This window comes from Saccostrea echinata, unplaced genomic scaffold (genome assembly GCF_033153115.1).
Source record: "Saccostrea echinata isolate AGI-Se365-2 ecotype Australia unplaced genomic scaffold, CSIRO_AGI_Sech_v1 ptg000029l, whole genome shotgun sequence".
Classification (NCBI taxonomy): Eukaryota; Metazoa; Mollusca; class Bivalvia; order Ostreida; family Ostreidae; genus Saccostrea; species Saccostrea echinata.
The window spans coordinates 31,079,103-31,091,676 of NW_026889778.1; the positions used below are offsets into that span (position 1 = coordinate 31,079,103).

At 34.5% G+C, this 12,574-nt stretch overlaps 1 protein-coding gene across 2 annotated transcripts in view; it reads left to right on the top strand.

The window, feature by feature from the left end:
• LOC133195819 (mitochondrial carnitine/acylcarnitine carrier protein-like) overlaps positions 1–12,574 on the top strand; it is a 243,894-nt gene that overhangs the window by 160,474 nt on the left and 70,846 nt on the right. For both annotated transcript variants that reach the window (XM_061331772.1, XM_061331773.1), the window contains exon 6: positions 10,394–10,466. In XM_061331772.1, the coding sequence (XP_061187756.1) occupies positions 10,394–10,466 (73 nt within the window). The remainder of the gene's footprint in view (positions 1–10,393; positions 10,467–12,574) is intronic.

Below are 12,574 nucleotides of genomic sequence, written 5' to 3' on the forward strand. Positions count from 1 at the left end.
GGGTGGGGCTATATAGATCATATAGTGAAAGTGCATTATTTCTTTGAAAATCTTCTTCTCTACTCCTGGGTATTATTGAAACAAATTGAATACATAGTTATGATATGCAAGGGTGACTCTACCAAAATTGTGAAATTCAAGGCCCCAGGGTCAGGGGTTCTGGTGCTAGGGTGGGGCTATATAGATCATATAGTGAAAGTGCATTATTTCTTTGAAAATCTTCTTCTCTACTCCTGGATATTATTGAAACAAATTGAATACATAGTTATGATAAGCAAGGGTGACTCTACCAAAATTTTGAAATTCATGGCCCCAGGGTCAGGGGTTCTGGTGCTAGGACGGGGCTCTATTTATTATATAGTGAAAATACATTAATTCTTTTTTTTCTGCTCCTGGGTATTATTTAAACATACTAAGTATATAGTTATGATAAGCAAGGATGCCTCTTCCAAAATTGTGAAATTCAAGGCCCCAGGGACAGGGATTCTGGTGCTAGGCCTGGGCTATATAGATCCTATAGTAAAGGTGAATCATTTCTTTGAAAATCTTCTTCTCTGCCCCTGGGTATTTTTTAAACAAACTATGTAAATTGTTATGATACACAAGGATACCTCTTCCAAAATTGTGAATTTCATGGCCCCAGGGCCAAGGGTTCTGGTGAAAAGAGGGGGAGCTCTATTGATTATATAGTGAAAAAGCAAAATTTCTTTTAAAATATTCTTTTCTGCATCTGGTTAAAAAGCAAAGAAGCTAAGTGTATAGTTATGATGAGCAAGAGTGCTTTTTCCAGAGTAGTGAATTGCATGACCCCAGGGTCAGATGTGCTGGTTTAAGGGTGGGGCTCTTGATAATATAGTGAAAATGCATTAATTCTATTAAATAATCCTGTCTGCTCCTTAGTGTTAAGCAGATAAACAAAGTGATTACTTATGATGAACAAACTTCTGGTCCCAGGGTCAGAGGCCCTGGTGTTTCTTGTTTGGGGGGGGGGGGGGGCTCTATTGATAATATAGTGAATCTGGAGTAAAAATGCATTATTTCTTTAAAAGTCTTCTCTGCACCTGGGCATATCAGAGGCAAAAAGAGTAAAAGTTTTAATAAGGAAGGGTATTTTTACCAGATTTTTGAACATCTGGACTATTTGGTCAAGTGTTCTGGTCCTTGCCTGGACTCTATTAATTTGTATTCTACTGAGAGGAGTTATTCCCCTTTTGCCATTTACTTTTGATGATTAATCACTGTAAATAAAGTACTTGAAAGGTTAATAGAATAAGAGAATTATGCAAGAATTTTTATTGTATAATACAAAAAGTACTTTCATAGTTCTAATGATCAGGTAGACTTGTACTTAATAGATAAATAACCTGCACTTAAATTTCAAACACAACAGAACTTGTAGTTTTTGCCGTTAAACTTCATGACTTCTATATACTTATAAGACTCACTGTAAAACTTTCAAGAACATTTCTCTTAGGTCTATACTACATTTTTCAACTTTGGTGTCGATCCGAGAAATATTCCATGTTGCTGTTGATGTGATTTTTTTTTTTGAAAAGGGGGGGGTGAATTATTTATTTTATGCCTCTTTTAAACTTAGAATTGTAACTACTTCCACATCCTTAGGCCTGATTGTGACCTTTGGGTCAAGGTCAAAGGTCAAGGTCATAAAAACCACAAATCTTTAATTTCTTAGTTTTAACCTAATACTGGAGCTGGATGCATATCCTTACTTTTATATTTGACCCAAGGTCAAAGGCCAAGGTCAAAAGGTCAATGTCATGGAAAAAAAAACAGAAATAACTCTTTACTTTCTATGGGTTTTTTTTTACTTTATCACAATTACTCCAAACAAATAAAATGTTCTACACCTAAATTATTCACAACTGATCATCCCTAAAAGTTTCCATGAAAAAACTACTCATGTTTGGGACAACTTCCAGTTTTTTTGGTCTGCACTTCCAATGAAAATAATTTACATGCTATCTAACATCTGCATTAGCCAAACATTTCTGTAAAAAAGAAAAAAAAAAACTTGAAAAATTCACTTTTTTGCATCTCTTCCTGTCACAACCGGAAGTGACGGCAACGTACAATTTTCACATGATGTAGATAAACTGGTGACTGACTGTCAGCTGTGAAAGTTTTAGACTTCAATCATGTAGTGTTTCTAATCAATTTGGTGGACAAAATCTCAATTTGAGGACAGAAAAAACAGGTGACCGAAATTGAATTTTTATAAGATGATTGATGTCACTGTAGACAATTACAGTCTCAATAACATATGTAAAATTCATTTCAAAAAACTTTATCTATAAGCGATATTTATGGGAAAGTTAAATATCCAGTAAATTAGGTAGTATTTCTCTTATAACCAGAAGTTGTCATTTATTTGTTTCCGGTGAGACCAATACATATCGAAACTTTGAAGGAAATACATATATATGATGCAAGCTTTAATTTAAAAAAAGAAAAAATGAAATTTTCGATTTATTTGATCACTTCCTGTGACAACCGGAAGTTAGGGCTGACGCTCTTATTCCAAATGGTTTCGCCTACTTCTTAAGTTCTATTACTCATATAAGTTTGTTGTCTTAATCTCTTACCGTTTTTGAGATCTCACTCGACAAGTTCTCATTTTGCGGAAATTAAAACATGCGACTGGAAGTGAATTTTACCAAGATATTTGACATTACTCTAGTCATTTGCAATCTGAATTACATATTTAGAAATCATTTCAAAAACTTCATCAGTAAAAGATATTTATGGGAGAGTAAAATACTCAAATTACGTAGTTTTTCTCTTGTAACCGGAAGTTGTCGTTTTTGTTTCCGATGGGGCCAACATATTTTGAAACTGCGAAAAAGATGCAATAATGTTATGCAAGATTTAATTAAAAAAAGAAAAATTGAAATTTCTGATTTTTTTTAATCACTTCCTGTGACAACCGGAAGTGACGATTGACACTCTTAACCCAAATGGATTTGCCTACTCCTCAAGATCTATTACTCATATAAGTTTGGTATCTTAATCTCTTACCATTTCTGAGATATCACTGGGACAAAATATTTTTAAAATAAACAAAAATCAGACATTTCTGACAACTTGAAGTGAATTTTGAAAAAATTAAAAAAAATGTCTGGGGGTATTTTTGTTTTCTATCATCGCTAAAAATTTCAAGTAAATCCACCCAGCTATCTCTGAGAAATCGAGGAGGACAAGAAAAGGGGGGGAAAATAATAATTAACAGTACAATCACTATATTAAGGTCTTCCATCTGGAATGGAAGACCTTAATAAACAGTACAATCACTATAAGGTCTTCTGTCTGGAATGGAAGACCTTAATAATAAAAAGAAACAATACAATCACTATAGGTCTTCCGTTGTGAACGGAAGACCTAATAAGAAACAGAGTAAAAACAATGTGTTCCCCAACTTTGTTTGGGGAACATAATAATAAAAAAAATAACATAGGAAAAAATACATGGGCTGCATAGGTGAAACTCAAACAAAGGGGGGGGGGGGGGGGTTCCTTTGAATATAAATTTTTGGTCATATATAACTAACAGCAAGCATATATTCTCAGAAAAAAAGAATGCGAGGGCTATGCTTTTACATTTATGAACATTATATGATGAATTAATTGATTTACTGGAATATTACATGTAACTAAGTATGTATTTTAGTAAATATTTTGAAGTATGGAAAAATATTACATGTAGTGGCAATTTACATAAATTATATATCTTACACAGTCCCTTTTTGAGGGATCATAATGAATATCGGATGAGAAATTACCCCCCACCCCGGAGAAAACTATGACTGAGAATAAAGCAATATTTTAAATAGGTTTTTTTTATTGATAACTTAATATGTGTTTTCTATCGATGCCTTAAACTGTTTTTAGACATGCTCTTTCTATTGAAGTATAAAGATCTACTGCTTCTTCCACCTATAATAAAATTATATTTTTATATATGCGTGTCTTAAAATCTTACATAACCCACTTGTCCATGCATAAAATGTTTTATTTTTTGCTTTACAAATATCCCGGTATAATTTTATATCGATAGGAAACCATCACAAATTGTTCCTAGGATCATCTAATTTTTAGCAGGGAAGGGATTCCATACATTTTAAGGTATACGAGGGTTGTCCGGTAAAATCGTGGAAAAGTTGTCTAGAGTGAAAAATGATTATCACTGCATTCTAAAATTTTCACTACTTTTTAGTACATTTTTCATCAATATACATAGCAAATTTCATATAGATTTATGTTCAAATAAACAAAATATGAGACTTTATGTTATGTGTGGTATCGCCTTACGGCGTACGGATAATAACGTCAAAGTGTCTAAAGCAGCGTCACATTTCCTCTTTGCTACTGAAAAGTTTGATAAGCCCCACTTAAATTTCCCTTTATTCTAAGATGAACAGTTGAGGAACCAATCTCGCACACACATGGGACCTTCCGAAGATTTATTAGTAAGTTATGGACAGTACTCTCACTATCATTCAACTAAATATGCTATCTTGTATCCACGGTCTACAATGACGGCATCTTTCGCTGTTGCCAGTAGTTTTTGTCCATATTTTTTGTTCTACCAGGGGACCCGATCAAAAAGCTTCCGCTTAGAAAACTCTCATTTCACTTGTATACTAAAGATCTAGTGGTATTTTTATATTTTTTTTCTTCTGCAGTCATTTAAAGTTTTTAAGGGGATCATTACTACATCTAAATCAAACTGAACTGCTAACTGGTGCACCGTAACGTCACCAAATGTCGCCATTTTTTGTGTGTTGCGTTTGCCACTTTCCCATTTCAAATGCTTCAGAAACTGTCAAAAATTAAGCAAATGCCTTGATATTTCACAGAAGATGAAATAATAGATAATGGGTAAAAAATAGGATAATTTTTACCCCAACCTTATCTATTTAATACTTTTATTTCGAAATAATACTCGTGTATTACTAATGATTACTAATGAAATCCTGGTTTTATATCATGCGCCGTAGGACCATACGCTGTGCACATTCAAGCATAATAAAATATTTATTTTTCTCAATATTTTATCAAAAAAATTAAAATGCACTAAAATATGATGAATAAACATTTGCTGAAAATTTCAGCTAAGTGCGCCCATTATTTTTCGAGAAAAATGCTTTGTCCACGATTTTACTGGACAACCCTCGTAAAATAAATAACACGCCAAGAGTTGTTAATTTTCTTCAAAATTTTACACTTGGTGAATAATTCACAAAATTAGAAATAAAACTTGGGAAATATATTTGTGGGAAATAAAGTAAAATTACATGTAATCATTTATTTTTGGTAATGGCATTGAAAAATAATGATGCTGTGGTGTCTTCCTTGCTACCCCAACTTCGTTAGTCGTGTCATTTTGAATTCTTTAGACTAACCTGTAAATTAGGTTCAATGAAAGACACCGGTATACATGTAATACTAACTGACATAATTAATGGACCATTGCTCTATTTTGTTGCTTTTACAAAAAGTTGCAATGGGATACCCAATTTCGTGGATTCAACATTACCCTGATATGCGATTTCATGGATAATACCCAAGTTCAAGTATTCTCTCCAACCTGTTTAACACAATTTTCATGAAGGCCAGCATATTTTTGCAGAATCAGCATACTCAAATTATGTTAAAAAACCAGGCTGGACAAAATAAAATTTATTTCCTGTTAAAATTTTTTTTTTAGCTCAGCTGAAAGTTCAAGTGAGCTTTTCTGATCACCTGTTGTGTGTTGTCTGCCCGTCCGTCCATCTGTAAACTTCTCACATTAATTTTCAACTTCTTAAAAGCCATGTAGTCAGTTTAAACCAAAGTTGGTTCAAACCATCCTTGGGTAAAGGGGCGTTTAATTGTTAAAGTGAAGGGCCAAGCCCCTTTCAAGGGGAGATAATCAAGAAAAGACAAAAATAGGGTGTGGTCATTAAAATATCTTCTCAAGAACCACTGGGCCAGAAAAGCTGAAACTTATGTTGAAGCTTCCTAAGGTAGTGTAGATTCTAAATTGTTCAAATCCTGGCCCCAGGGGCAAGAATGGAGCCAAAATAGGGAATCACATTTTTAAAGTTGAAATATATAGGAAAAAATCTTTAAATATCTTCTTTTCAAGAACTACTGGGCCAGAAAAGCTGAAACTTATGTGGAAGCCTCCTGAGGTAGTGTAGATTCTAAATTGTTCAAATCATGGCCCCTTGGGGTAGGGTGGGACCACAATAGGGAATCAAAGTTTTACATTGAAATTTATAGGAAAAATATTTTAAAAATCTTCTTCTCAAGATCAACTGGGCCAGAAAAGTTGAAACATGTGGAAGCTTCATGAGGTAGTGTAGTTTATAAACTATTCAAATCATGGCCCCTGGGGGTAGGGTGGAGCCACAATATGGAATCAGATTTTTATGTTCAAATATATAGGAGATATCTTTTAAAAAATCTCAAGAACCATTTGGCCAGAAAAGCTGAAACTTACGTGGAATCCCGAGGTAGTGTTGATTCTAAATTGTTCAAATCATGGCCCTCAGGAGTAGAATGGTGCCCCAATAGGGAATCAAGGTTTTACATTGATATACAGTCAATTCTCAAATTATCGCCATTCAGTTCATCGCCATTCTCGCAATACTGCCATGATTTTTCAAGAACGTTTTTCCTACTATATAAAATTCTCGTTATAAAGCCAAATTTGTATTCCGCCATCCACTACCCTGTTTTCACAACTAAAGTCCATTTCAAAGTGTCAATTATCTTGATATACCGCCACAGGTGCATGTGGTCAGTGAAGCGACTTACTGGTTGTCGCTACCATTGTAAAGCCAGACAAGGTACATGTAATTAAAGAATTAAATAAACAATAATTTTTAACATCAACTGTAATTATAATTTTTGTTTTGTGTTTAATAAAAATGATTTAATCATGATTTCTCCATGAAAGTGGTTGTTGTAAAACTTGAGTTTGCCGACAACGATATTAGTTCAAATATCCCTACTTCATGTAATGCAGAGTTTGCTTTAAAATAATGAAACAGTATTAATTGTGAAAGTTTTAGCAACGACGATGCCATAAACAAAAGTATTTACATTAATTCATTTTACATACTATCAGCAATACATCAAGACGATCGACATGGCATGTTTTTCTTAAATACCAGACGTTCAGATTTACACAACATGTACATGTATTTATTTTATAATTGTGTTTTTTTAAACAAAATTATTGTAAGCAAGACAACTATTTGAAGTATTTACCAATTTTGAATGTGTTTTTATATAATACTAAGAATATAAATGCTAAATGTTTTATTTCCAAGAATGGTAACTCTATTTCTTGTTTCCCTAAAAAGGGGAAATTCAATTCATCGCCAAATTCGTTATACCGCCATGATTTCTAATTTACAAAAGGTGGCAGTTTATCAAGAATTAACTGTATGTAGGAAAAAATCTTTGAAAATCTTCTTCCCAATAACCAATGGGCCAGAGGATTGAAATTTATATGGAAGCTTCCTGAGGTAGTATAGATTCTAAATAGTTCAAATTGTGACCCCCTGGGGATAGGGTGGGGCCACAAAAAGTATTGCAAGGTTGAAAATCTGGTAAAGAACAGCAGGGCCAAAGTTACACTGGTGAGCATTCTGGCCCATGGGCCCCTTGTTTCCATAATTCGAACCAGACTATAACAGATAAAGTCAGACTCTGTGGTGTCTTTAATTTTGAGTTTAAAGGGATATATCAAATCAATGTAGGAATAAAAATGAATATTGTTTATATTGATCAATTTATTAGCTCTTCTGAGCCAAAGGCTCCAAGAGTTAATGCAATGCCCATTCATGTGGTGTTCGTAAACTTTTAGAATATGGTCCAAATCTCAAGAACCCCTTGGCCAATTTTTGTAAAATTTGTCACAGAGCATCCTTGGCCCAAGAGCTCTTGTTTATACTAAACCTAGTGATGTGACCCTTAAACAAGGGGAGATAATTAGGAAAATAAAAACAAAAGTACTGGTTGCTAGAAAAAAATCCTATTAAGAACGACTGGGCAGATTATCACTAAACTTACACACAAGGATGAGGATATGTTGTAGATTAAAAGTTATTCAAGGTATCACCCTGGAGCAAAGGGAGTGGTCTCAAGGTCACTTCAAAGTTGACCAAAAATTATGTTTTGTTAAAAATTTTTTTTTTTGTTGTTATTGTTTTCTGTAAGGGCTAGGATCATCAAGTTTTGTCAGTTGATGCATCTTCTGACCTCATATCATGTTGACTCAAAAGTAGGTAACAGTGACCTGAATTTTGCAGGTATTCATTTTCAGTTTGATTTTGATGCATATCTTGCACATTTTGGTGCCTATGATGATCAAAACTTGTTAGTTTATGCATCATGGGACCTTGAAGTGTGTCAACCCAAAAGTAGGTCACCGTGACCTACTTTTTAAATTTTATGGCTAATCATTTTCTAAACATTAAAGGTCATTATTTCAAATTATAAAGAGGTTTAGAATCATCAAACCTTGTAAGTTGATGAACCTAGGGGCTTTAAAAAAAGATCAATTAAATATAGGACACAGTGATCTACTTTTGGAATTTTACAGGCATTCATTTTCAGATTGTCTTAGAGGCATATTTTGAACACTTTGAAGCATAGGATCATCAAACTTTGTCGGTTCATGCATCTTGAGTCCTCAGAATGTGTCAACCAAAAAGTAGGTCACCTTGACCTACTTTTGCAATTTCATGGCTTAATTTAGATATTTCAGATACTAAATGGCTTACAATCACCAAACTTTGTCATTTGATGCATCTTGAGTCCTCAGAGTGTATCAACCAAAAAGTAAGTCACTGTGACCTACTTTGGCAATTTCATGGCTTAATTTGAATAGATAATAATTGGCTTGGAATTATCAAACTTCATCAGTTGATGCTTCTTGGGTACCCAGAATGTGTCAACCAAAAAGTTGGTCACTGTGACCTACTTTAGGAATCTGATGGCTATATCAGATACTAATTGGCTTGGAATTATCAAACTTTGTTAGTTGTTGCCATGCTGACCTACTTTTGGAATTTCAAGGCTTTATCCTTAAATATAGGTTACCAAGAGGCTTAAAACAGATGAGATTATAGGTTACACAATTTTCAGAAGAGTGCTTCTAGGCCCTTGGGCCTCTTGTTAATATATTTATATAGTGATAATAACCTCGTTTTTCTTTTCAACATCAGGCTGATACAACTGTACCATATGATGTTCTAAAAATTTCAGTAAAGACTAAGATCAGTTAATGATGAAAATGATTTATGAAATAAATAAATGATTGCTTGTTGTCTGTTTCCTTAGAAATTGCCAGTAATTTAGATCTGCCAACTGAAATCTACACTACTCCAGGAGGCTTCCATATATGTTTCGGCTTTTCTGGCTTAGTAGTTCTTGAGGAGAATATTCTTAAAGATTTTTTCTTCATATTTCAATGTAAAACAATGATTACCTATTGTGGCCCCACCCTACCCCTGGGGGTCATGATTTGAACAATTTAGAATATACACTACCTTAGGATGCTTCCACATAAGTTTCAGCTTTTCTGGCCCTGTGGTTCTTGAGGAGAAAATTTCTAAAGATTTTTTCCTATATATTTCAATATAATACTTGGATTCCCTATTGTGGCCCCACCCTACCCCCTTGGGCCATGATTTGAACAATTTAGAATCTACACTACCTCAGAAAGCTTTCACACAAGTTTCAGCTTTTCTGGGTCAGTGGTTCTTGAGAAGATGATTTTTTAACGATCCCACCCCATTTTTGTCTTTTCTTGATTATCTCCCCTTGTAAGGGGACTTGATCCTTCATTTTAACAGTTTAAACTCCCCTTTACCAAGGATGATTTGTACCATCTTTGGTTAAAATTAGCCTATAGTGGTTCTTGAGAAGAATTTGAAAATGTGAAAAGTTTACAGATGGATGGACAACAGGTGGTCAGAAAAGCTCACTTGAACTTTCAGCTCAGGTGATCTAAAAAGAAATCACCTTAAGTTGTTAATTTGTAGCAAATCAATGCTTACTATAATGAAGTATACATGTACTTATACCTTGTTTGTTGTTTACACATGCCAGGCACAGGTATATACAAACATGCATCCCATATTTGCAGTTTAAATGATGTTTTGAATCTTTGTCTTTTAAATCTTGTGTTTGAACACTAGGTGAAAACTCATCAGTCATGTCAAAGTCATGGAGTTTTCTTTTTAAAATTGATTCTTCCCCATCATTTTAGTAAAGTAGACACAAAACTTAAATATTTATCAAAGGAGTTTCTATTTATTTGTATGAAAATTTGGGTTTTGTGTTTATTTTTTTATCATTTTCTTGCTCATTCTCTTCAGATGTTCCAGCATCTGGAATGTACTTCATGACATATGAATGGCTTCAACACATTTTAACACCAAAAGGTCACAGGTAAACTTTTAAAAAGCTATTTAAGAAAGAAATGTCAACAGCAATGTTTTACTTACTTAAACATGTTCCCTTGACAATTTTAAGTGTTGGCATTTGGTTGAGAGCTGGGTGGTAGTAAAGGTAGGTTTTTAGGTCACGATTTTTAAGTCACCTGAGTCACTCAGGTGACCTTTTGCTATCTGTTTTCATCCGTTGATGTGCATTGTTTGTTATGGGTTTTCCGTCATGCCTTTACATTTGAACATTTTCAGCTTCTTCCTGGAACTGCTGAACCAGTTTCGACCAATTTTGGCATAAAGCATCTATGAATGAAGGGGAACAAAAATTTTGAATTTTGTGGTCCCCCCCCCCCCTTGGGCCTTAGTGATTATCTTTAAAAATCTTCTTCTTTACTCCTGGACATTGTCGCCCGCATGGCGCAGTGGTTAGAGCGTTCGCTCTAGAGTCGCGGAGTAAGGAGATGATCCTTACATCGCGGGTTCGAATCTCACTGTGGATGTGGAGACCGGTCCTTCAGATGAGACCGTATAAACCAAGGTCCCGTGTCGCAGTAGGTGCTGGCTTGAAAAAGATCCCCCACTGCTCAATGGCCCTGAGTGTCGAGTATAGGTCAAAATTTGCAGCTATCCACCATCAAGTATTGGCGTCTCCATGAGTGAAAAATTCTCGAGAGGGACGTTAAACAATAAACAAACAAAAACTCCTGGACATCAAGCAGTCAAACTGCTGGCATGATTAAACCCCCTGCAAACGAAGTTTAGGGGGGTATATTGGAATCACCATGTCCATCTGTCTGTCCGTCCGTCTGTCTGTGGACCAGGTTTTTGTCCTGACCTGTTCTCAGTGACTATTGGATAGATTTGTCTGAAATTTGTACACTCGTTCACCATTTGAAGGTGTGCACCTGGTACTTTCATCTTGATTGGATAATTTTTCTGCATTTTACAGGTGTTTTTTTTTTTTTTCATTTTTATTGACTTAGTCATTTTGAGTTTATGTAGCTATTCCCCAAGTGGTCACAGTGATTTATTGTGTTTTTCATGAGCAGGCAGTCACAGATCAAATCAATAGCTTCATTAACGGAACATTCTCATGTGGTAGTGTTTATGTTTCATTATATTGTTAAATAATTACCATTTCATAATTACCAAGAATTTTACATGCATTATAAAAGGCACTGACAACAAAGGTGAGAGTGGGGAAGGTGGCGGTTGAAATCAAAATGTAAACAATAGATATTTGGAAGCACGCACCAGCAATGAATTCGATAAGCAATGACGTCACAAAAGGATGCTAAAGCGAGGCTGAGTTATGTAACATAATGGATGTAAAGGGGCTTCAAGGGGGAAATTATCAGGCTGTGACAAAATAAATTTGATAAAATATGAATGAAAACATGAAGACAAAATAATTTCTATAAACATAAATTATGTACATAATTTTAATTTTATAGACTAGTTATTGTTCATAATATAGCTGTCTGATATGCATTGATCGAGACTGCTGAGACTGATACAAAACAAGATATTGGTTAAGTAAACTAATTTATTTTAAAGAACACAAGATAATAAAATATCTACACACTACAATTAACAAACATACAATTTGGAAAACTGGGGACATACAACTGTTCTGCATTTATGAATTTTATATGAGTTATCCCCCTTTTAAAGACAAGTTGAAACATGGGGGATGAGAAACAGAGTACATTTAATAAAAGTTATCCCCCTTTAGTAACAATTCAGTAGGGGGATGAAATACAAAAGAACATTTTCTAAAAGTTATCCCCCTTTCTTAAAAAATACATACTAAACCTTAAAAAAACTTGGGGGATGAGTACAAAAGTTTGTAACGAATTGGCCAAATACATATGCAGAGCAGATGTAGCCCCCAGGTTCCCATGAAAACCTTTGTTGTCAGTACAAATCTAATCAAGCTGGATAAAGTGTTGTGTCTGTCTGAGCCAGTTGAATTTGAGCATCTTTGATAATGTTGGGAGATGTATGTATATGTGTATCTAACATAACAATCTGATGACCATTGACCTAAGGTTTGGATCAGATGGTCTTCAAGTCGAGCTTCATGAACAGATGTTGCTGCTCCAATTC